At 38.8% G+C, this 26,037-nt stretch overlaps 1 protein-coding gene across 1 annotated transcript in view; it reads right to left on the reverse strand.

The window, feature by feature from the left end:
* pwp2h (PWP2 small subunit processome component) overlaps positions 1–26,037 on the reverse strand; it is a 50,997-nt gene that overhangs the window by 18,480 nt on the left and 6,480 nt on the right. Inside the window, exons 4-14 of the mRNA XM_084401710.1 lie at positions 23,646–23,745; positions 23,405–23,548; positions 22,998–23,133; positions 16,814–17,079; positions 16,274–16,417; positions 15,454–15,524; positions 15,228–15,364; positions 15,005–15,153; positions 9,184–9,331; positions 7,957–8,107; positions 7,669–7,849 (exon numbers count right to left, since the gene is read on the reverse strand). Coding sequence (XP_084257836.1) covers positions 7,669–7,849; positions 7,957–8,107; positions 9,184–9,331; positions 15,005–15,153; positions 15,228–15,364; positions 15,454–15,524; positions 16,274–16,417; positions 16,814–17,079; positions 22,998–23,133; positions 23,405–23,548; positions 23,646–23,745 — 1,627 coding nt within the window. The remainder of the gene's footprint in view (positions 1–7,668; positions 7,850–7,956; positions 8,108–9,183; positions 9,332–15,004; positions 15,154–15,227; positions 15,365–15,453; positions 15,525–16,273; positions 16,418–16,813; positions 17,080–22,997; positions 23,134–23,404; positions 23,549–23,645; positions 23,746–26,037) is intronic.

Genomic DNA, 26,037 nt, shown 5'->3' on the forward strand with positions numbered 1-26,037 from the left:
AAGTGTCCTATATCATTGGAAAGCTGGACGCCTGAAGGTCAAAACGTATATCTCCGATTTTATTTCAGGTATGCAAATTTTTCCGCCATTTTGAATTTTGTCAAAAACCTACTTTTGCGAACTAGTCCCTGGTTTTTTGCACGATTGGAACCAAACCAGTGCAGAAATGTTCTCTGGAGTCTGAATATCAATAATTATCGAAAAAAAGTGGAAATTTCGATTCACGGTCGCTAAGGGGCGCCAAAACGTACGTTGTGGGAGGGGCCTATTTTACTAAAATGGCTATAACTCCCGATGTAAATGAGGTATCTTCACCAAACTTGGTACACATGTGTATGAGTTCAATCTGGGGTCACAGTAAAAAAATCGCGACGATTGGCCTCATGGTGGCGCTATAAAATGAAAAAAACATAAAACAGGCTATAACCACCTGACCGTTAGTCCGATTGACTTGAAAATTGGTATGCAGTGTCTTGGTCCAAGGTGCCATGTATGTGTATGAGGACATTGGCGTATCTCAAAAAACATGGCCGCCATCGGCCAATGAATTTTGAGCACCTATTAGACAAGGTTAACGGAGGCCGATCGGAATGAAACTCAATGGGCATGTTCGGCTCATGGCCCTAGAGGTCTGTAAGAATTTTGAAAGAAATCGGCCACTAGTTGGCGCTAATGAGTTTTATGGCTCTGTAATCACGTGGTGTTACACTTATCATCACAAAATGCATATCATTTGATAGATCTGCTTATGCTGAACAACTTTGCCTCAAGAACCATTGCTGTCAATCAAACCGTTCATTAAATATTCGCGAACATGTTAAAAACCTACTTTTGCAAACTAGTCCCTGGTTTTTCGCCCGATCGGAACCAAACCAGTCTAGGACAATTCTTTGGACTCTCTAGATCAATAATTATCGAAAAAAAGTTGAACTTTTGCATTTGGGTGGCTGTAATAGGGTAATTTATAAAAGGGGCGTGGCAAAATACACTAAAATGCCTATAAATCCTAAACAAAAACTCAGAACTTCACGAAAATTGGTGGGCATATGTGTCATAACATGGTGAAGAAGCATGCAGAGTTTCATGGAGATTGGACCATAGGTGGCGCTATAACTGGCAAAAAGGTTTGAAAACCACATATTTCCTATGGTAAATTGCCTTTATTGGCTGTAAATGGATTTTTTCCATCTATTATTTCAGTGGTTAAAAGCTTGCTAAATAAAACTTAATGTCTTAAATGCTTATGTGCTCAAAGGCCTTAAATGCTTGAACCCCGATAAATGCTGCTTGCAGCTTTAATTAATATTATTATTACAAAATTTTTTTTTAATGCAGCCTAGAGCTAATAAACTCATGAATTCATAGACTTATGAACTCTTAAACTCATAAATTAATAAACTCTGAACTCTAAACTCATAAACTCTGAGTAAACTTCAAACTACTTTAAACTTCAAACCACTTTAAACTTCTTTATACTCATAAACTGAGTGTGTGTGTGTCTGAGTGAGTGTGTGAGCGAGGTAGTCTGAGTGTGTGTGTGTGTGTGTGTGTGTGTGTGTGTGCGCGCGTGTGTGTGTATCTATCTATCTAACTTATTTATCTATCTATCATAAACTTCAAACTACTTTAAACTACTTTAAACTTCAAACCACTTCTTAACTTCTTAAGTTTAATGCTTCCAGCTCCCAAGCAACTCCATAGCAACCAAACTTGAGTACCCTAGCAACCGTTTTGCAAGACCTATATATCTGTATCAGAACATCGTATAGAGATGAGGTTTGGCTCTTTTGATTCATGCTAGCAAACAACACTTCCAACATGCTACACATGCTAGCAGTGAATAGCTACATGCTAATAGCGATTAGTTAAGTGTTAAATCATGCCAAGATCATGCTAAGACCTCTATAAAAACTCCATAGTAACCATCTGTGACAACTACCAACCACCTAGTAACACCATATTAACCGCCCTGAATACCATAGCAACCACCCAGAACACCCTAGCAACCGCCTAGCAACCACCCAAAATATCCTAGCAACCGCCTAGGAACCACCCAAAACACCCTAGCAACCACCCAAAATATCCTAGCAACCGCCTAGCAACCACCCAAAAGACCCTAGCAACCACCCAAAATATCCTAGCAACCGCCTAGCAACCACCCAGAATACCCTAGCAACCACCCAAAACACCCTAGCAACACCATAGCAACCACTCAGAACACCCTAGCAACTGCCTAACAACCACCCAGAACACCCTAGCAACCACTCAAAATACCATAGAACACCCTAGCAACACCATAGCAACCACTCAGAACACCCTAGCAACCACCAAAAATACCTTAGGAACCACCCAGAACACCCTAGCAACCGCCCAAAATACCCTAGCAACCACCCAGAATACCCTAGCAACCACCCAAAACAGCCTAGCAACCACCCAGAATACCCTAGCAACCACCTAGCAACCACCTAGAACACCCTAGCAACCACCCCAAAGACCCTAGCAACCACCCAGGACACCCTAGCAACCACCTAGCAACCGCCCAAAATACCCTAGCAACACCATAGCAACCACCCATAATATCTTAGCAACCGCCTAGCAAAAAAAACGTTCTCCTCCAAACTTTCTCAAGCCAACTTAAAGTTTGTCTCGACGAACTTTCGCATCTAGTTAAGTTGGCTTAAGTTAAGTTGACACTCAAACTGATCTGACCAGGTGTGCTCTATCTTTTCAGACTGATCGGACTTACGGTTTTCCTAAAAATGACGATCAAAACTCGGAAAAACTCCCATTGACTTAACATGGGGCATTCTAAAAAAAATCTAATCCAAACCGACGTTTTCACACACACACACACACACACACACACACACACACACACACACACACAGACACAAAGGGCCTGACACTCCTGCGTCTCTCCCTCTCTCTCTCCCTCAGAGGATTTATATTATCGAGCAGCCAATAAGTAATGGCCTAATATCTCCATAGCAACCACCAAGGACACCCTAGCAACCGCCTAGCAACCACCCAGAACACCCTAGCAACCACCTAAAATACCCTAGCAAACGCCTAGCAACCACCCAAAAGATCCTAGCAACCACCCAAAATATCCTAGCAACCACCCAGACCATCCTAGTAACCACCCAAAATACCCTAGCAACCACCCAGAATACCTTAGCAACCGCCCAGCGACACCATAGCAACCACCCAGAACACCCTAGCAACTGCCTAGCAACCACCCAGAACATCCTAGTAACCACCCAAAATACCCTAGCAACTGCCTAGCAACCACCCAAAAGACCCTAGCAACCACCAAAAATACCCTAGCAACCGCCTAGCAACCACCCAAAAGACCCTAGCAACCACCAAAAATATCCTAGCAACCGCCTAGCAACCACCCAAAACACCCTAGTAACCACCCAAAATACCCTAGCAACACCCTAGCAACCACCCAAAACATCCTAGTAACCACTCATAACACCCTAGCAACCGCCTAGCAACCACCCAGAACACCCTAGCAACCACCCAAAATACCCTATTAACTGCCTAGCAACCACCCAAAAGATCCTAGCAACCACCTAGCAACCACCCAAAAGACCCTAGCAACCACCCAAAATATCAAAACGGTTTAATTTTCTCATAATATACATTTGCACATCACCACACTTTCAATGATTCTCAAACGACTCGTCAGATGAATCAGTCTCTCTAAATCCCTCCTTTCTGAGCTACTCTGCTCTGATTCGCCAGACAGTGCAGTCTGTTGTGATTGGTTTACCGCGTACAGCGTCAGTTGCTAGGTTAGCGTAGGTCGAAAACAAAAATGTCCATTGCCATAATGTCAGCTCTGCGTGTCCTGAGGCTTCCTACAACCGTAAACTAAACACAGTAACGAACAATGACGTTGATTTTACCATATCAATGCGAGCCCAATGATGAAACATTGGAAGAATTCATTCAACCCGAACCTCCATCGCAAGGACGACTCGAGCAGGACGTTTCTCAGTGATACACTACTCGGTTTGAGGTACATTGAGATGTTGCAACTGTAATTCCTCACCATCATCATTAACAAGTGCATGTCCATCAACAAACCGATTATTTTACTTATAGGCCTACTTATTTATTTACAGAGTATTTTTCTAATTTATTGCGGTGAACATGTGAAAACTATCAATAACAGTGCATACATTAGCCGAGCTCTAGCGTGAATGACTGATGTAACAAACGTGGGTAAAACAAATCTTGCTCCATGCTTAATCTTTCCTCAAAGTAGTGAGAACGACAGATGATCTGCATTAATAGACACAGTTTTAGGTAATAGTGGTCCACAACTGATCAGCAGAAGTATTTCAGTAAGACAGTAATAATGTGAGTTAGCCAGAAGCAGGAGACCTACACAATATAAAACTCAAAACTAAGTATTTTGAACATCATCTTTCAAGAGCAAGCGGTTTGCGAATCCTGGATTGAACTCCTGAGATTTGAGAAGCAGTCGTCTGCCAGTAAAATAAAGGGAACACAGCAAAAGTTTAGGATTATACTGCTGTGGTATCGTGGTAAAGACGAGTTTTAACCACTGATTCTTCACATGCTCGTCCTTGGGCAGTGAAAAAAACTGACTTTACCTTCACATTGTAGAGCACAGCTTCTCCTCAACATGATGCTGTCCAGTATCCACAGAAATCAGCTGACGGTTTGAGGGCGTCCAAGTTTTCCCTGCTGTCAGTGTGTGCAATATGCTAATGTTTCGTCTTGACATCACAACTAGAGCCCTGCATTTCATTTCCTGACTTATTTACGCCCCTAGGGCCGGGCTTCGGGTCAATTTTCACGTCATAGTTCACATGCGGGCCGGGCCTCTGGCTTTTTTTGGGTTATCCTTTTTATATTTTTAGACATTAATTAAAAAAATATATGAGAAGTTGACGTCGACGATAGAAAAACAAACATAGAAAGACATTTCATAACCTCATAACTTTCATAATATTACACTTACATGACTGACATGAAAGTCTCACGCACGCACACAGAAGGTTTCCCATCAGCGCGACCCACGATTCACCTCATGTGCAAATAATGGAGAATATTAAGAGAAAAATCGCAGATGGCCAACTTAAAACGCAGCGGGAAGAGTGATAGAAGAGAGGAGGACTAGGTTAAAATCTCCTGTGGATGCTATTCTTTTTCCACGATGCTCTCAAAGAGACTGTTCTAACTTTTCGTTTGATTGGGCTTTATTTTCGTTTAACTGTTGGAAACTACTGATGTTTTTCGTTTGATTGGACTTTATTTTCGTTTAACTGTTGGAAACTACTGGAAAAAAGAATGGCCATGTTCTGTGGTGCATTTTTGAGGTAAGATAACCGGCAAGTTTGTTTTTAATTTATTTAATTTAATTTGTTTAGATTGTAGGCTGTTGCTCATTTCGTTTGCGAGCGCTGTTGCAAGCAGCCTGAGCCTGCCTCAGTATTTCAAAAATGTTGTTTTACTCACTGTGGTTTATTAAACTTACTGTCTGTGTGATATGCCTGAAGTGTTTTAGGCTATATCTATGGATTTTATTGTAGCCAAGTAAAGTATTAGCGTTGATTTGAGAGGCTAAACTGATCACGTTTTACTCGCTGTCGGCTCAGCTGCTTGGTTGTCATTTAAAAAAAATTAATGCTCCAAACATTTGTCTAAATTAACTTAATAAAGAAATGAAAAGAAACATAACTAACAAAACTGACCTATATTAATAGGGCAGGCTGCCGCTGTGTAATGAAGAAAAAAAAAGAAGAAAAAAAACAGACTCGGGTCGGACTCGGGCTGATAATTCTGATGAGCTGTCGGACACGGGTCGGGCTAGGGCCTGAGGGTCTCGGGCCAGGGCCGGACTCGGGCCTAGATTTGAGGCCCGTGCAGGGTTCTAATCACAACGAAACGGCTTATGACTCGTTTAAAAACCATTCATTTAATTGATTCAAGAGTCGACTCTTACTTTTGAAAGACAATAACTTTATATACGGTGCACTTTCAGATTAAAAATTTTGCAGGATGTTTTCATTCACTTAGAGCTATGTTACACTAGCCTGGATGCCAGCCGAACTTAGTACCGCCCACAACATTTGAGGTCGGGAAGTTCAGTCTGGACTTGATCTGTTGTGGAGCAATTATGCTCGAACCAGAGCTGTTCGGACCAATCAAATTATCAGGGCGGGCTTTATACGATGATGGACAGATGATCAACAGTAACGTAATCATCCACGTCACCAAAGAGTGCTTGGGATGAATTTGTTTACAACAAAGATGACTGCCGCTGGAGAATTGAGATTTCACGAGTTCACACTTACAAATAAGTCAGATAGAATAAATGCATATTTGGCGTGTTGTCCAAAGTACTTCCCCCCCCCCGTATTCTTGGCTGTGGAAGAACAAGCCAAGAGTGAGGAGTCCGGGTGGTGGACGGATGCTGAAAACTGTCAAAGAATGTTAGGCGAGTTGACAGAGTGAATATATATATGCTTCCTCTAATGCTGATAGGGTAGACATGATAATTGTTTGATGACAAGTTGATTGGATTGATTATTTGAACGTGGTCCCCCGAACTTTGTTTATGAAACATCATGTGTAGATTCCACCATTGCGTCTGTAAAGGAATATTGACAGCGCATTCATTTTAAAAGAGGAACAGAGAACCGCGATCAAGGCATTTGTCGATCGGAAAGATGAATGAAGAACATACATTTACTCCGTTGCTCTGATTGGTTGTAGGTCTATCCAATTGAGTGCAGAGGCATTTTCTTTCCTGGTTCGGTTGAAACACGCACCTTAATCACAGCCCAATGGAGCAGTATCAGACTCATATTCTGACTAGAATCGGAGTATGACGACGTCAGGCTAATGTTACACACTACATGAAAGGTAATTTTAAAATAAATCCATAATAGGGGCCTTATATATGCTTGTATTTTTTTTTATTCAGTATCATTAAAATGATTGAATTTCATTATAGACATCAACTCAATATTAATACAATTATTCAAAAATAAGCTAATTTAAAATAAGAATGTTTTTTGTTTTTAAGCATTTTGCTTTTTGGCCAAGAGCATTCAGAATTCAGGTTTCAGCCCATAATTTTCATTTTGGTGCATCCCTACTCTCTATGTGTGTAGTATGGCTTTTATGCACAATTTTTATACAGAATTTGGGGGCGGCAAAAGTCGTGGTCACACTAGACTTTGAGCACGCAAAATTTCTATGGACACTGCAGCGGGCGTAATATGACACACTCTGCTGCGTCTTTATAAAAAAAAAAACAGTTCAGAATATAATACATCAAAAATGTAAAAATATGCAATCTACTCCACTTTGCGGTAATCCTGCAGATTTATAATTTGCGTTTTTTAAGCAAAGAGGCCGAGCCGTGACATATCAACCTTCTATTGGTCACACGTCTTCACATGATAGAGATTTGCAGGTGAGAGTTCACCAAGCTTGAATTTTGGAACGCTGCGGAATTTTCTGTCTCCTGCATTCACATACGTATAAATGGAAGTCAATGGACCGAAAAGTGTAATATGACCGTCCCTTTAGATCACCAAAGATTTAAACCCCTAGAGTACTGAATAAAAGAATAGCAATTTGGAGATCATTTCCAAGCCCATCTGCTACTGTCTGACTTACTTTCCCTTGGCAGACTGTTTAGCAGTGATCTTCTCTGTCTCTTTACGTCCCATCTGCAGGTCATGGCGGCCAACAACACAGCCAGTCTGTCCTCCAGTCTGAGGGTTCCAGAATGTGATCTCACCATCCAGACAGGCCACTGCCAACTCTTGACCATCAGGACGATACGTTACAGCCAGTCCTGAATGAGCACAGGTGCAAGACATCTTAAAATAACTTTTCTTTCCAATCCATCTGCTCTATTTCTCTCTGAATAGTTTCACATCAACTGTCACTTTGTGAACTTGCCATCAGAGTTGAGCCGCAGGGTCTCTTTGGTCTGCCAGCTGTCTAGCATGTCCCACAGCCGGACAGTTTTGTCCCATGACACACTGGCAAGCACAGACTGGACTGGGCTGAAGCACAAGTTGCTGACCGGACCCTCATGACCACTGAGCACCTGCACCAGCAATAAAGAGTTACAAAGGACTGAATTCTTGGCCTAGAAGGAAAATTATGGACCCACTGGGCCAAAAAACTTAAGGCCCCGATATACTTCAAGTGAAATCGAACAACAAATTTCAGTAATGTCATTTCCAACAAAATCAGTCCAAACCGAACTTTGTATGGAGTTCGTTTTGGGAGTTCAAAACAGCTTGCTGGAAAAGTTTGCTATGACTGGTAAACACCTTTGTACTACCATTGGTCCGTGGCGATTACATAATAGGTAATAATTCATTCATTCAATAATTAATTTCTCCTGTTCAATCCGTTGAATGATTGAAAACATGAACACACTGGAGAGCTGCTTTATAGTAGAAACTGAAGTTGTACTTCTGATGAAATGAGACACTGACACTATTTTTCATGTTTAATACGGTAAAGATGCTTGATTTTAAAAGGCACACTATGCAGTTTCCGCTTTTCTCAAACAGCGATCCCTAGAGTCGCTGTGGGAGTACTTGTATTTAACGTTACTTTCGTAAATACCACTCACGCAGAGCCGTCGTTTTCTTTTCCTTGACTCTTCCGACCTCGCTTTCTTCGTCGACTCTGCCAAAGCTGTTAAATTAAGGTACAAATCTAGCATAGTGTGCCTTCTATTGTAAGCAATCTATAGTATACAGTGCTATATAAATAAACGCCACGTGAATTGCAGAGCTTTCCACGTTGTTATGATCTGATGCTATTCTTATGCTTTTTTTAAATGCTTGCCGTTTTCTCAAATTTGTTAGAGAAGAAAGCGTGCAGCACATATTTACATATTCATCTAAACACCGCTCTCACCAGTGTGGGAGGCGTCGGATGTTCGCTAACAGAATATCGCTGCTTACATATTTCAAACTTCTTTTTACCCTAAGCGAAGAACGAAAAAGAACTTTGCCGTGAGTATATCAGGGCCTTATTTCAAACCTAATGTTTAGCTAACCAATAACTACAGTATAATTTCTATTTTTACACCATTTAAAGAAAAAAAAGCTGTTTACTGATATAATCTGACAACTGTATGAAATGAAAAAAAAAAGGATATTACACCTCTAGCAGTCGTCCAGTCTGCATGGACCAAAGGAAGATCTCAAAGGAGTCCTGAGAACCTGCACACACCAACTCCCCACTACTGTCCACTGCCAGAGAGGAGAATTGGGCTGGTCGTGGTGATGTCATGGTACGGAAGTTCCGGTATCTGAGAGAACAGAGTTTAGCACACAGAGTTTATTTTTTAATCTGTACCCAGAAATATTGATCTATCTACAGATGAAACTCGAAAAACTTGAATATCGTGCAAAAGTTCGTGTATTTCATTAATTCAAATTAAAAGGTGAAAATAAAATATTTAATATATATATATATATATATATATATATATATATATATATATATATATATATATATATATATATATATATATAAAACTATATACACTCACCTAAAGGATTATTAGGAACACCTGTTCAATTTCTCATTAATGCAATTATCTAATCAACCAATCACATGGCAGTTGCTTCAATGCATTTAGGGGTGTGGTCCTGGTTAAGACAATCTCCTGAACTCCAAACTGAATGTCAGAATGGGAAAGAAAGGTGATTTAAGCAATTTTGAGCGTGGCATGGTTGTTGGTGCCAGACGGGCCGGTCTGAGTATTTCACAATCTGCTCAGTTACTGGGATTTACACGCACAACCATTTCTAGGGTTTACAAAGAATGGTGTGAAAAGGGAAAAACATCCAGTATGCGGCAGTCCTGTGGGCGAAAATGCCTTGTTGATGCTAGAGGTCAGAGGAGAATGGGCTGACTGATTCAAGCTGATAGAAGAGCAACTTTGACTGAAATAACCACTCGTTACAACCAAGGTATGCAGCAAAGCATTTGTGAAGCCACAACACGCACAACCTTGAGGCGGATGGGCTACAACAGCAGAAGACCCCACCGGGTACCACTCATCTCCACTACAAATAGGAAAAAGAGGCTACAATTTGCACGAGCTCACAAAAATTGGACAGTTGAAGACTGGAAAAATGTTGCCTGGTCTGATGAGTCTCGATTTTTGTTGAGACATTCAGATGGTAGAGTCAGAATTTGGCGTAAACAGAATGAGAACATGGATCCATCATGCCTTGTTACCACTGTGCAGGCTGGTGGTGGTGGTGTAATGGTGTGGGGGATGTTTTCTTGGCACACTTTAGGCCCCTTAGTGCCAATTGGGCATCGTTTAAATGCCACGGCCTACCTGAGCATTGTTTCTGACCATGTCCATCCCTTTATGACCACCATGTACCCATCCTCTGATGGCTACTTCCAGCAGGATAATGCACCATGTCACAAAGCTCGAATCATTTCAAATTGGTTTCTTGAACATGACAATGAGTTCACTGTACTAAAATGGCCCCCACAGTCACCAGATCTCAACCCAATAGAGCATCTTTGGGATGTGGTGGAACGGGAGCTTCGTGCCCTGGATGTGCATCCCACAAATCTCCATCAACTGCAAGATGCTATCCTATCAATATGGGCCAACATTTCTAAAGAATGCTTTCAGCACCTTGTTGAATCAATGCCACGTAGAATTAAGGCAGATCTGAAGGCGAAAGGGGGTCAAACACAGTATTAGTATGGTGTTCCTAATAATCCTTTAGGCGAGTGTACATATGCATGATTATACTTTTCAGAGGGCCGACATTTCTGTATTTAAAATCTTTTTTTTTAATTGATTTCATGTAATATTCTACATTTCTGAGATTTTGAATTTGGGCTTTTCATAAGCTGTAAGCCATAATCATCAAAATTATAACTTTTGCATGATATTCAAATTTTTTGAGTTCACCTGTATCTATCTGCAAGTAATTTTTGTTTTCACAAAGTCTGAGAGTATCTCAGATGCTTAAAGATTGGTCTACTTTTGACTCACAATGGATTCAACTCAATTTTGAACATGGGACTAATAACAAAGACGGACTTGTTTATCAGTGATGCACCATAATGATTCCTTTACAGAAAATTTTTGTTTGGCCAAAACCCCAAAATAAAGTTTGTTTAATAATCAATTAATTACTCAAATTTATTTAATAATAAACTCAAATAAAAACATTTTTTTACAGAAGACCATTTATATATAAACGTTTCTACTCCAATTCATTGTTGAAATATAATTTTTTTAAATTGTCTGCCATAAAAAAAAAAGAAAAAAAAAGAAAATGCCATTACTTAAAAAGATTAACTAAAAATAAAATGAACATCTAATAGTGCATATATTAAGCCAATGCTCCTCTCTAGAGTTGTTTTTCTAGATAACTAAGGAGCTAGGGGAGGGCGATATGGCAAAAAATATCATATCACTTTAAAAAAAAAAAAAAAAAAAAAAAAAGAAATTCACGATTTTATTTTCAAGTTGGTTTTACTATTTTGCAAGTGACTGAGCATTACAGCCAAACTAATGTCACTATTTTAAAAACAAAATATAAAATAAAGAATGGCAGACATTTAGGCCAAAGTGGCAAAGATAAAAATCTTTTTTAATAAAGAAAATGACAAAGATACACATTACACAACTTAATATACAAATGAAATAAACAATGCTTTATTTTCCACTGTATAAATTATACATTGATTCTTATAAAAGCTACTATTAAAGTTATCCGTAAAGAGCAGTGAGTGATTCTCTCTTTGTGTTTTGTTGTTTTATTAACATTAAAGGGATAGTTCCTGCAAAAATTAAAATTGTCATCATTTACTCTCTCAAGTTGTTTAAAACCCAAATAAGTTTCTTTCTTCAGTTGAAAATAAAAGTTATTTTGAAGAATGTGGGTAACCAAACAGTTGCTGGTCACCACTGACTTTCATAGTATATTTTTTCCTACTTTGGAAGTCAATAGGGACAAGCAGCCGTTTGGTTACCCACAATCTTTAAAATATCTTCTTTGTGTTCAGCACAAGAAAGAAATTAATACAGGTTTGGAACAACATTAGAGTGAGTAAATAATGACAGAAATTTCATATTTTGGGTGAACTATCCCTTTAAAGGGTTAAGCACGAGAGCGCCATGACGCATGCACGAGAACTGAGAAGGTTGAGCCACTTGTACTATTTTAACAATGTCTTTACTAACTTTCTGGGCCGGCAGACGCAATAACCAAGTAGCCTATGAAGGAGTGAGACAGCTCTCAGATTTCATCAAAAATATCTTAATTTGTGTTCCGAATATGAACGAAAGACTTACAGGGTTCGAACAACATCAGGGTGAGTAATTACTGACAGAATTTTCAGTTTTGGGTGAACTAACCCTTTAAGGACAAGCGGCAGGATGTTTACTATTAGGCAGAGGTGGGAGTAAGTCACATGTTCAAGTCACAAGTAAGTCTCAAGTCCCTACCATCAAGTCTCAAGCAAGTCTAAGTCGCAGTACACACAACCAAGTCAAGTCAAGTCAAGTCAAGTCAGTGGTTCACTTCAAGCAAGTCAAGTCGAGTCCTGCTAAGGGTCAAGTCAAGTCGAAGTCAAGTTACAATACCAAACAGAAAAAAGTAGTTTATATTGGCCTCAAACTTATTTATTTTTCCCTCAAAAATGATTACCTTTCTTATACATTTATATCATAATATTCATATAATTTATTAGCATACATTTATGATTAGCAAAATTTGGAATTATTATTATTATAATAGCAATGATACAAAATGTTTTGAAGATAAAACATTTGAAGGTAAATTCACAAGTGTGATGCATTAATAATATTGGTTTCATAGTAAATGTCATATGTTTAACTTTGCTTATATATTTTTTTTTTATGGAATATCACCGGCAGACATTAACTTTCCCATTAAGAGCCAATATTTGACCCCTTAAATTGATTTCCAGGGGCATTTTTTTCTAACTATGTTCTAACCATTTTTTTTTCTAACCATGCATTTAAACTGCAATTACAACACCATAAATAATGTTATGAGATTAATGGTTTATAATTAATATAGAAAAAATTAGATGCTAAAAAATAAAAATAAAAATAATTTTAATTATGAAGTTAAAACCGCAAATCACCGTCTTAATGTACGAGTCATAGAAGCATTCATTCAAATGATTTGTTCAAAACGGCAGATTCGTTCTGGAACTAAGCAACTAGGTCACTGAATCACAAAAAAAAAACTCATTTGTTCAGATACGCATAACTCTTTCTGTGGCTTGTTTGGAACTATTGTCATTGGAGAAATAGAGCAAAAACAGAGAATATTTGGAATATTATGTCTAAAATGTCACATCACAATATTCACTCTTTGTTTACTGAACTGTTTTTAAAAAATCATTATCACATTTGCAATCGCGCCAATATTCTGGAAATATTTTTTAATATCACATGTTATAATTATAAAAATAACTCATACTAGGGCAATTTTTATATTAATTCTGCTGGCATTTTGCCCCCAACCCCCTGATAACATCTGACCCTGCTTTAAGAGAAACATAAAACACGACAAAACATTAACAGTTTTCTATGTTGTTTTTCGTCATTGGAAAGAACGACATATTTGGCTTTAAAGCATGATTTGAAAGAAATGTGGCAAATGTTATACAAAACATATGCCATCATTAATTATCATTTGAATATTTACAACATTAAGCTACATTTGAAAACATAATTGTGTATAAAGAGGCATGCTGTTTTGACCAATATTCTCTCTAGATTTAACGATAGTCAAATTAACGACAACAAACAGGTTAAACAAGCCATAGCTCACTACGTGGTGAATGAAGTTCGACTGTTCGAGGTTGTGATGGTCGTCCGATATCCCTTGCCAGTTATTATGCATACAGCAAATCTTCTTGTATGAATATGGTCAATTTTAGTGTTTATATCCAAAAAGAAACGATGCTGGGGAATGTTTTTTTATTTAGCGCGCTCACTGCGATGTATGTTTTTTCTGGGCTTGTGCAGCGTCACGCAATCGTGCAGAATCTGATGACTGGCATCAATGGTTCTGTTGCTTTCATTTTGTTCATCAACTGATGTTGCGATGATTTATATAAAAATGTATATCAAGTCCTTCTCGAGTCATACAGTTCAAGTCAAGTCTCGAGTTATTGGATCTCAAGTCAAAGTCAAGTCGAGTCATTTTCTTAATTTAGTCAAGCAAGTCTCAAGTCCTTAAATTTGCGACTCGAGTCAAGTCATGTGACTCGAGTCCCCCATCTCTGCTATTAGGTAATTGTCACTTTAAGACCGGCACGCGATGCCTCTAATATACACGCACCAGATTTTCTCTCAAATGTTTGCTTTCACTTTAGACATAACCAACTCGGTTTATGTAAACCTTGTGTGTATTTGACAATATTAACGCAATTAAGACTTGAAAGATAACAGTCCAGTAACCAGGCACTGTTTGACAGGCTTTTGGTGCCTGTGCGATTCCGGTTTATGCGGTCAGAAAAGTGCATGTTAGAACAGCACATCAGCACGCAAATTAAATGTTTAACCAGCAAGGCTTTGAAGCACATGCAAATAATGAACTTTTGTGAATTGCAGTGTCCCGTACCTCTGCATTAACATGTGATGTGAATGTACGTCACTTTGTAGCTACAGTTGAGCATATGTTGAGACGGAAGCGCCAGAACTACAACTGACAGAATGCACTGTAGCACGATACTACGATATTTCTTCAAAAGCAGATCGGACACATTTTAATTGTCCACGATCAAAAATCGTGATATCACACACCCCTAGGAGCTATGGTCATTTAATGGCTTTCCTGAGGTAAATGTAACGTTATGTGACATCGTTTATAAGCTGTTTATTGACTTCTTTCTGCAGTTGAAACACTGAGTGATTACAGGAGACATAATACATTTCACAAAATGAACAACATGATACCTGTGCAGGTCAAATGCTCTGACAGTGCCATCTAGTGAGGCGCTGACCACCACAAAGCCACTGGAAGTGAAGGCAACATTGGTGACACTGCTGGAGTGTTCAGTGAACGTCACAAAACAGAGGCCACTGTTGGTGTTCCACACTTTTACCTGGAAAGTATCAGTTTAACTTAATCTCTCACTTATTTATTCTCTCAATAAAAACCTAGCGTTAGAAGACTCACCTTCCCATCATCCCCTCCAGTAACAAGATACTGACCATCAGGTGAATAAGCCAAAGAGTTCATGTTGTTGAAGTGTCCTTGCTGTTTGAAAACATAGGACTCACTCTGCCATTCCCAAACCAGCAGCTGGCCCATACCTTTAACATAGAACAGACGCAAGAAATTATAGCAAAGGATAGCACACTGTTCTGCTCTTAAGAAAAAGACCTGGTTGTAAGAATAATACCTGAACAACCAAAGCCAATCCAGTCGCCAGTGGGGTTCATAGCAATGGTAGAAATCCTCTGATCTGAAATACTAGATGTGAATTCAATAAACAATTCAATAAACAGCATGGAATAAATTCACAGCAATGTAGCACAAACAATAGTGGTTGAGACTGAAGATAGATGAAAATCGAAATCCAAGACACACTGGAGGTTGAAGCTGGGTAAAAATGCAGAGACCTTCATTTAGGCAATTTTTATATAAAGATTCTTAAAACCTCAAGATCTTTTACTTTAAACGAAATACAGCTTTCTATTAAGATGTCCTCGTAAGGCTCCACACAATAACATTATGTGAACAGTGAAGTCCGATTCACAAAAAAATGTCTCTTAAGAAATTGTCTTTTTAAAGAACCAAAAAAAAAAAAAAAAAAAAACCCAGACACTTTCTTAACTCTTCAAAAAAAAGCTGCAACACATAATATGTGAGATTTACTTAAATCGTAATTCCTTTTTTTAATAAATGCTGATTATATATGTGCTGTAATTTTTTTTGTTTGTGCTGATTATTTTGTTGTTAAATAAACAGCAAATTAACTGCACAGTTTGGGCTCTGTTGTTCATTTTTAAAATGTATATTCTTGTAACATACCAAGTTAGAAGGTTCCCTGAATAATTTACAACATTAGCTGAAATATCATTGTTTTTCTAAATGTAAGTAAAAATGGCATCATAACTGAAATATGCCCAAAATACAATTCAAATCGAGAGCTCAACCGCAATTGCATCATCCCAACTGGAAATATAATTTGACACATATTCACTTGAAATATGGCAAACCTGAGTGAGTGAATGAGGTCAAATTCTGGCATCTCATGCAGGTGGAAAGCTCCAGATGCGAAGCCGGTCACAAGAATGTGTGTTTTCTTGTGGAAGGCAGCCGCTGTCAAATTGTTGAAATCCCCTTCCTTGTTAAAATAGTGTCTGTTTAAATGCAATATTAGAAACACATTTTGCATGTTATTATACACACATGAGAGTTTTTTCCATGCTCTACAATCAGTTTCAAGGCCTGTTCAGACCAACACAAATGTTCAACATGAAAATTCAGCCCAGTTTTCGCATGTAATTTGTCTGTTCATAATAATCACTCTTTGACAGTAGTGGTGCTTACGGAAGCACAGAAACAGCGGTACACAAGAAAAGCGGTTTGTTATGCTCATCAAGATGCTAAAATACACCAGTTCATCCCCCCCCCCCTTATTCCCCCATTACCTTATTTTAGCATAACATTTGTCTTGGTGTGAACAGGCCTTAAGAATTGACCAAAAGATTGAAGGTAATAAGGATAGCTTGGGAAAGAAAAACTGACAAACTCACTTGCTCCTCAGTGAATAGTGAACGTTTTTGATGCCTTTCACCTCTTTAGGTGTTTCTGCGCTTCCTTTAATCACATCATCCTCGCCTACAATTTCCACAATATCATCATCATCATCATCATCTTTTTCCTCCCCTACTTCATCTCTGCTTTTTTTCTCCTCCTGCATCTTCTTTCTCTCAGAGTATTTTGGTCCCTTCCGTAAGCCCTCGAGCTCAGTGTCACTTTCCCATACACACAAAGTGCCCTCCTGACTCACTGTGTACATCTGTAAAAACAAGTGAAAAGCAGCTAAAAGGTGCCACATTTAAGCACAGGTATGTCATTAGAGCACAGCTAAAACAAAGTAATTTCAGTGTTCCTTTCAAACTCAGTCACTCATAACACTACACAAAAGCTTTCAAAGACTAGGTTTGTTATAAGTCAAGTCAAGTCATCTTCATTTATATAGCGCTTTTAACAATGTAGATTGTCTCAAAGCAGCTTCACAGAGATAAATGTATAATATAACGTAAGATTGTTTTGGCTTTATAGCGGTTCTTTAATAAAGTTATTTTCCAGCTAAAGTTAGTTTTGATTGATTCGCTTCCGTCGCAACGATCATTTGTTTTTAAATTAGGGCCGCCAAGACGACACCATTCTCTCTACACAGACTTTAAACGCGAACCTGTGAGAAACGCTGATGGCGTTCAGATGCACATTAAGAACGAGTTCTATAGTTATGTGCGTTTGAATATATGTGTGCAGGTTTGGAATTCCCTACAAACCAAACCTAAACAAATTACTGGTGTTTCCTTATAGTTTTGATTCAGAATTTTATTTTATTTTATCAATTCGGGGTAGATACGCAAATTGAGTTTTCCCGACGACGCGTTATCTGTAGAGTGGGAAAGGGATCCTCCATAGGGAGAGACTAGTTGGCCCTTCAGCACTGCATTGACATCGGGTCCAGGCGAAGGTCCTTCATCAGATCTGGAAACGGCCTGGATCCGGCAGGCTGCGGGAAAACCTTGGGATAAACAAAGACACTAAAATTAGCGTAGATGCCATTCTTCTCATGATGTAACAAGTACATCAGGATTTATGGGAAGTGTTCCCGGTTCCAGCTGACCTAATCTATGCAGCCTAATATTGAATTATAGAAGTCTATAATGTATTATGTGAACGCTATGTCAAAGAGATGTGTCTTTAATCTAGATTTGAACTGACAGAGTGTGTCTGCTTCCCGGACAATGGTAGGAAGGCTGTTCCAAAGTTTTGGTGCTAAATAGGAAAAGGATCTACCGCCAGCAGTTGATTTAGATATTCTAGGTATTATCAACTGGCCGGAATTTTGAGATCGCAATAGACGTGAAGGAGTATAATGCGTTAAGAGCTCGCTCAAGTACCGCGGAGCTAAACCATTTAGTGCTTTGTAAGTAATCAGCAATATTTTAAAATTGATGCGATGTTTAATAGGGAGCCAGTGCAGTTTTGACAGAACCGGGCTAATATGGTCATACTTCCTGGTTCTGGTAAGAACTCGAGCTGCTGCGTTTTGGACCAGCTGTAGTTTGTTTATTAAGCGTGCAGGGCAACCACCCAGTAGAGCATTACAATAATCTAGCCTTGAGGTCATGAACGCATGGACTAATTGTTCCGCATTTGTCAATGAGAGCATATGACGTAATTTAGATATATTTTTAAGATGGAAAAATGCGGTTTTACAGATACTAGACACGTGACTTTCAAATGAAAGATTGGTATCAAAGAGCACACCCAGGTTCCTAACCGACGACGAAGACTTAACAGAGCAGCCATCAAGTGTTAGACAGTATTCTAGGTTATTACGTGAGGAAGTTTTTTGTCCAATAATTAGAATCTCTGTTTTTTCAGAATTTAGAAGTAGGAAATTACGAGTCATCCAGTTTTTTATATCAGCTATGCATTCTGTTAATTTAGTGAATTGGTAAGTTTCGTTAGGTTTTGAAGAAATATAGAGCTGAGTATCGTCGGCATAACAGTGGAAGCTAATTCCATGTTTCCTAATAATATCTCCTAATGGCAGCATGTACAGAGTGAACAGCAGCGGTCCTAGTACTGAGCCCTGTGGTACGCCATACTGAACTTGTGATTGATAAGACATCTCTTCATTTACTGCTACAAACTGATAACGGTCAGATAAGTATGATTTAAACCATGCTAGTGCAATTCCACTAATGCCAACATAGTTTTCTAGTCTATTTAAAAGAATGTCGTGGTCAATGGTGTCAAACGCAGCACTAAGATCGAGTAACACTAATAGAGAGACACAACCACGATCGGATGATAAGAGCAAATCATTTGTTACTCTAACGAGAGCAGTCTCAGTACTATGGTATGGTCTAAATCCGGACTGAAAATCCTCGCAGATATCATTTCTTTCTAGAAAGGAACATAGTTGTGAAGATACTGCCTTTTCTAGTATCTTTGACAGAAAGGGTAGATTCGAGATCGGCCTGTAATTGACTAATTCTGAAGGATCAAGTTGCATTTTTTTAACAAGCGGTTTAATCATAGCCAGCTTAAAGTTTTTTGGTACGTATCCTAGAGACAAAGAGGAATTAATGATATTAAGAAGAGGATCTATGACCTCTGGAAGCATCTCTTTCAGTAGCTTAGTCGGTATAGGGTCTAACATACATGTTGTAGATTTAGATGATTTAACGAGTTTAGTAAATTCTTCCTCTCCTATAGCAATGAATGAATCAAATTTTTCCTCAGGGAGACTACAATGCACTGCCTGATGCGATACTGTAGTAGACGGTTGCATAGTTATAATTTTATCCCTGATATTATCAATCTTATAAGTGAAGAAGTTCATAAAGTCATTACTGCTGTGCTGCTTGGAACCTTCTGTGTTTGAAGCTTTCTTTTTCGTTAGTTTAGCCACTGTTTCAAATAAATACCTAGGATTATGTTTATTTTCTTCTAATAGGTTTGAAAAATAAGCAGATCTAGCAGCTTTTAAAGCCTCTCTGTAAGCAATCGAGCTCTCTTTCCATGAAATGCGAAATACCTCTAATTTTGTTTTCTTCCAGTTGCGCTCCATTTTTCTGGCTGCTCTCTTAAGGGCCCGAGTGTGCTCGTTGTACCACGGCGTTGGATTATTTTCTTTAATCTTCTTTAAGCGCAAAGGAGCAACTGTGTCTAAAGTGCTGGAAAAGAGAGAGTTAAAAGTTTCTGTTGCAATATCAAGTTTTTCTAAGCTATCCGGGATGCTAAAATGATGAAACTGATCAGGAAGATTATTAATAAAGCAATCTTTAGTAGCAGAAGTGATGGGTCTAACATATTTGTAACACGGAGTCGGCTTTGCAGCCTTGGCTAAATGTAATTTACACGAGACTAGATAATGATCTGAGATGTCATCGCTCTGCTGCAGAATTTCAACGGCATCAACATCTATTCCATGTGATATTATTAGATCTAGAGTATGATTACGACGATGAGTAGGTCCTGACACGTGTTGTCTAACTCCAATTGAGTTTACAATGTCTTTAAATGCCAATCCCAATGCATCTTTTTCATTATCGATGTGTATATTAAAATCACCAACAATTAGTACTTTATCTGCAGCCAATACTAACTCTGATAGAAAGTCCGCAAATTCTTTGATAAAGTCTGTATGGTGCCCTGGTGGCCTGTATACAGTAGCCAGCACAAATCTCAAACGTGATTTATCATTTTTACTATATATTTTTACATTAAGCACTAACACTTCAAAAGAATTATATTCGAAACTTGATTTCTTAGTGGTTTTGAAAATATTACTATAAATTACAGCAACACCACCCCCTTTGCGTTTCAGACGGGGTTCATGTTTATAACAGTAATCTTGCGGGGTGGACTCATTTAAAGTAATGTAATCGTTTGGTTTTAGCCAGGTTTCTGTCAAACACAGCACATCTAGGTTATTATCTGAAATCATATCATTAACAATGAGTGCTTTTGAAGTAAGCGATCGAATATTCAGCAACCCAAGCTTTATCATTTGCTCATCTGTATTATAGCTGTTTTTTATTTGTTGAACATCAATTAAATTTTTAACCTTAGATAGGTTTAAACATTTTTTGGATTTCCAAAATCGGGGAACAGACACAGTCTCTATATGATGATAGCTAGGTGAAAGAGGCTCTATGTGATGGGATTTATCTGACCTGGGTGACGCGAGGCCGCTAGCAGACGGTTGGTTTAGCCAGTCTGTCTGCTTCCTGACCTGGTGCCCAATTTGTCATGTTTGAGCTCTAAGACTATGAGCCATATTACTAGATAGAAGAGCAGCACCATCCCAGGAGGGATGAATACCATCTCTTTTCAACAGGTCAGGTTTGCCCCAAAAACTTTTCCAATTGTCTATGAATTCTATATTATTACACGGACACCACTCAGACAGCCAGCGATTCAGTGAACACAATCTACTAACTATCTCATCACTCCTGCGAACAGGAAGGGGGCCAGAGCAAATTACAGTGCCTGACATCGTACTTGCAAGTTCACACACCTCTTTAATATTAATTTTGGTGATCTCCGACTGGCGGAGTCGAACATCATTAGTGCCGACATGAATAATGATCTTAGAGAATTTACGATTAGCATTAGCCAGCACTTTTAAATTTGCTTTGATGTCAGGCGCTCTGGCTCCCGGCAAACATGTGACTATGTTCGCTGGTGTCTCTATTTTCACGTTCCGTGTGATCGAATCACCAATTACTAGGGCACAATCAACAGAATTCTCAGTGGGTGTTTCACTGAGCGGGGCAAATCGATTTGTTGTGGTAATCGGAACGGAAGAGTGGTTTTTTGATCCGCGACTAGAGCGATCCCTCACTGTCACCCATTTGCCCGGCTGCTCAGGCACTACTTCAGCTGGAACCGAATCATGTAAAGAGTTCACTATGCTAGGCGCATCCAAAATAGTATCTAAAGCTCTAGCACTCTTACTATCCTCAATTAAAGTTTGGATGCGTGTCTCTAATTCTGAAATCTTCTCTGTCAGCCTAACTGTCTCCTTACATTTATCACATATAAATCCTACATTGCCAACAGAGAAGTCTATGCTAAACATGTGACATGAAGTGCAGGTGACAATAACAGGACAAGACATTACTCACCGTGTTTGTTGACTGATTATTACTTACCTGAGCTTTTATGAACTCAAAGGCGCGAGCGCGCGAGAGAAAAAATAAATAAATAAAACAGCTGAGCGCACGGGTGGCGCGTTAACAGGCTAGCAGTAGCGAATTAGCGTGTTGTGTTAGTAGTAACGGATGCTAGCGATGTCAATCTGAGATGTTGGGTAAGCTGTATTTAGTATAAACAACTACAAATTGTAGTAAATGATGGTTCAAAACAAAGAAATACGAGGCTAAGACGGAGCTTACAGCACCGAGGCAAACACACTCACAGCAGGCAGCGAGGCAGACAGGAGCAATCGATCAAAACTAAAGTTTTGAATATTATAATGAAAGCGAAATCCTCTCACATGCAATTCCATATTGAGACTGATCAAGTCCTATTAAAAGAGCTAGCAAACGAGCTGATTAACTGAACAATATATACTACACTGAAAAATGTGGTGCAGAAACTATTTTCACTTAATTGTTAGTTAACTTTCACAAATAATTACAAAGAAACACCAAGTAACATCTAACTAAATGTGAAACTTTGTAGTTGAATAACTGAAATAGTATTTTCTTGTAAAACATGCTCCAATAATCTGTTTTATTTACAACTTTCCAAAAAAAATATTTTTGACAGTGTACACCAGGGTTTCTTGTGTGGGTCGGGTCAATTGAGGTTGGTTATGATGTGTAGCTTATAAAATTAATAAAGTATTACTTTGAAAGACACTGACATTACATGGCATTTTCTGAAAAGAGAAATGTTTAAAACAAAAATTTGGTTAAAATGGAACCACTTCCTAAACCAACTGGTAGGTTCTGTTTGGGAAGAGTCTAGTTTTATAGTATTGCAATGTTGCAGAACTGCAAGAAAAAATGCAATGAATTAACAATCTATTACGACTTCTTCATGTTTAATATACAATATACGTAATATACAATACGTTGCAAAATACTCTTGACCCGATAAAATCGTAAAGAAAGGGCTGCTAGTTGATTTACCCATGTGCTACACAAATGCAGCAGACACTTTTTACAAACTTACATCCAAGCTGTCCTTCTCAAAGAAACAGCCCACTATGATGTCCTTATGACCCCCAAGCGAGTAGTAGATGAGATTCGCCCATCTTTCTGCTCCAAAGATCCAAGTGGTCATGTCCTTGCTACCAACAGCAAAGCACCTAGTTATCAGAGAAGGAGAGTGAGAGTGTAACTGGTTACATAGTGGTAAAATACAGTCCAAGAATTGTTTGCAGTGTGTTATATATCAAACACAATACTAAATACCGTGGGAAACCAGTATGTAAAAATGGACAAACACAAAACATGTGATTTATATTTGTTATCGCACTGAAATAAAATAAAGTATAAATTGCACTGTAACAAAATGACTGCTGTGAGGCAGCATTCATACATCAAAGGAAAGAATATAGAAAAAAATATTTTACGCACTTGGAATCATCCGTCCAGTCGATACAAGTCGTCTCATCAAATGGTCCATAATAACTCTTTTCTAATGCAAATGCATTAAACTCTCTGTTTTTTCCAGGCGCATCATACATTAGAGCCACATTTTTCTTTGTTATTACAAATTTCCTATAAAAAATTAAAGGAACATGAAATAAGAGCGACTCATGCATAAAGTCATATTGTGTAGATAAAAAGCGCTGTGTGCAGGTGTGTAATAGCTGACCTTCCATCAGGGGAGAAGGACACACTGTGAACAGGATTATGGAAGTGATGATGGTAAAGTACTGCCCGAGTGACCAAGCTGACCAGTATGGCTGCTCCATCTGAAACACATTCATCAAACGGTGTTAAACTCAAAACTTTCTTGGCATAAAAAATAACCAACAAACTGTAATGACACATTTTTCCAACTTAGACATTGGAGTCCAAAACTACGCTTGTTCTATGGTTCCATTTTCTCATTCATTACATTGTGTTTCCTTTACAAATGATATTATTAGCATCATAATTTGAATGAAAAGCTAAATATTAGAAATCATTTCATTATTTCTTAGTATTTGGTACACCTCCCTTTTTCTTGAAAGGGTTTCATCACCCTAAAATGAAAATTATGTCAGTAATTACTCACCCTCATGACGTTTTAAACCCGTAAGACCTTGGTTCGTCTTCGGAACACAAATGAAGATTTGATGAAATCTGAGAGCTTTCTGTCCCTCCATTGACAGCAACGTCATTGCAACTTTCAAGGTCCAGAAAGATGGTAAAGATATAGTTAAAATAGTCCATGTGACTACAGTAGATCAACTTTTTGTGCAAAAATAAAATAAAATAAAATAAAATAACGACTTTATTAAACAATTTCTTCTCTTCCATGTCATTCTCCTACACGGTTGATGTAGTGTAAACAGTACAGCGTTTCTGGGTTCTACGTCAGAACGTCGGCTCATTATTGGCCAGCTCCTCCGTCAGCATCACACGCATCACACACGACCAGCGTCGGACAATAGTGAGCCGACATTCTAACGTAGAACCCAGAAGCGCTGCACTGTTTACACTATGTCAACAGCGTAGGAGAATGATGTGGAAGAGAAGAGATTGTTGAATAATGTTGTTATTTTGGGGGGGTTTTGCGCACAAAAAGTATTCTCGTCGCTTCATAATATTAAGGTTGAACCACTGTAGTTACGTGGACTATTTTAACGATGTTTTAACTACCTTTCTGGGCCTTGAATGGCTGCTCTGTCAAGTCTTTGTCGTTGGTTAGGAACCTGGGTGTGCTCTCTGATACCAATCTTTCATTTGAAAGCCACGTTTCTAGCATCTGTAAAATCGCATTCCTCCATCTTAAAAATATATCTAAATGACGACATATGCTTTCAATGAAAAATGCGGAACAGTTGATGCGTTCATGACCTCATGGCTAGATTATTGTAATGCTCTACTGGGTGGTTGCCCTGCACGCATAATAAAGTCCAGTTGGTCCAAAATGCAGCAGCTAGAGTTCTCACTAGAACCAGAAAGTATAACCGGTATCAGCCCCGTTCTGTCAACACTGCATTGTATTAAACATTAAACATCTATTAAACATTGTATACGTTTTAAAATATTGCTGATTACTTACAAAGCACTAAATGGTTTAGCTCCCCAGTACTTGAGCGAGCTCTTAATGCATTATAGTAATTCACGTCTACTGCGATCTCAAAATTCTGGCCAGTTGATAATACCTAGAATATCGAAATCAGCTGCAGGCGGTAGATCCTTCTCCTATTTAGCACCTAAACTTTGGAACAGTCTTCCTAACATTGTCCGGGAGGCAGACACACTCTGTCAGTTTAAATCTAGACTAAAAACACATCTCTTTTACCTGGCATTCATATAGAACATTATACATTTCTATTATGCAAATCAGTTAAATGATTATTAGGCTGCATAGATTAGGTCAGCCGGAACCGGGGACACTTCCCATAACACCTGATGTACTCGTTACATCATAAGAAGAATGGCATCTATGCTAATGTTAGTCTTTGTTTATTCCGAGGTTTACTGAAGTCAGCCGGATCCGGGCCGTATCCAGATCAGATGGTGGACCTGCGCCTGGGCCCATCCACAATGCATCCCTGAAGTACCAGCCTCATCAGCCCTGTGAAGGCCTCATCGACACGACAGCCATCGGCAATGATCCTCAACAAACTCGTCTCCATACCGGCGTGATGACTCCGATCTTCAACCAGATGGAACTGGATAATATTCTGAATGTTCCGATCCAATGTGACTTCTGACCTGTAATGCTCCCTGGATCATAATCATACACTGTTTGCTCGTTGGCCAGAGGAGAACTGGCCCCCTGACTGAGCCTGGGTTCTCCCAAGGTTTTTTTCTCCATTGTGTCACCTTGATGGAGTTTTGGTTCCTTGCCACTGTTGCCTTGGCTTTTGGCTTGCTTAGTTGGGGACATTTAAAGGGATAGTTCACCCAAAAATGAAAATTCTGTCAGTAATTACTCACCCTCATGTTGTTCCAACCCCATAAGACCTTCGTTCATCTTTGGAACACAAATTAAGATATTTTTTATTAAATCTGAGAGCTGGATCACTCCTCCATAGGCTTCTAAGGGA

The sequence above is a fragment of the Rutilus rutilus genome, assembly GCF_951802725.1.
Source record: "Rutilus rutilus genome assembly, chromosome: 2".
Lineage (NCBI taxonomy): Eukaryota > Metazoa > Chordata > Actinopteri > Cypriniformes > Leuciscidae > Rutilus > Rutilus rutilus.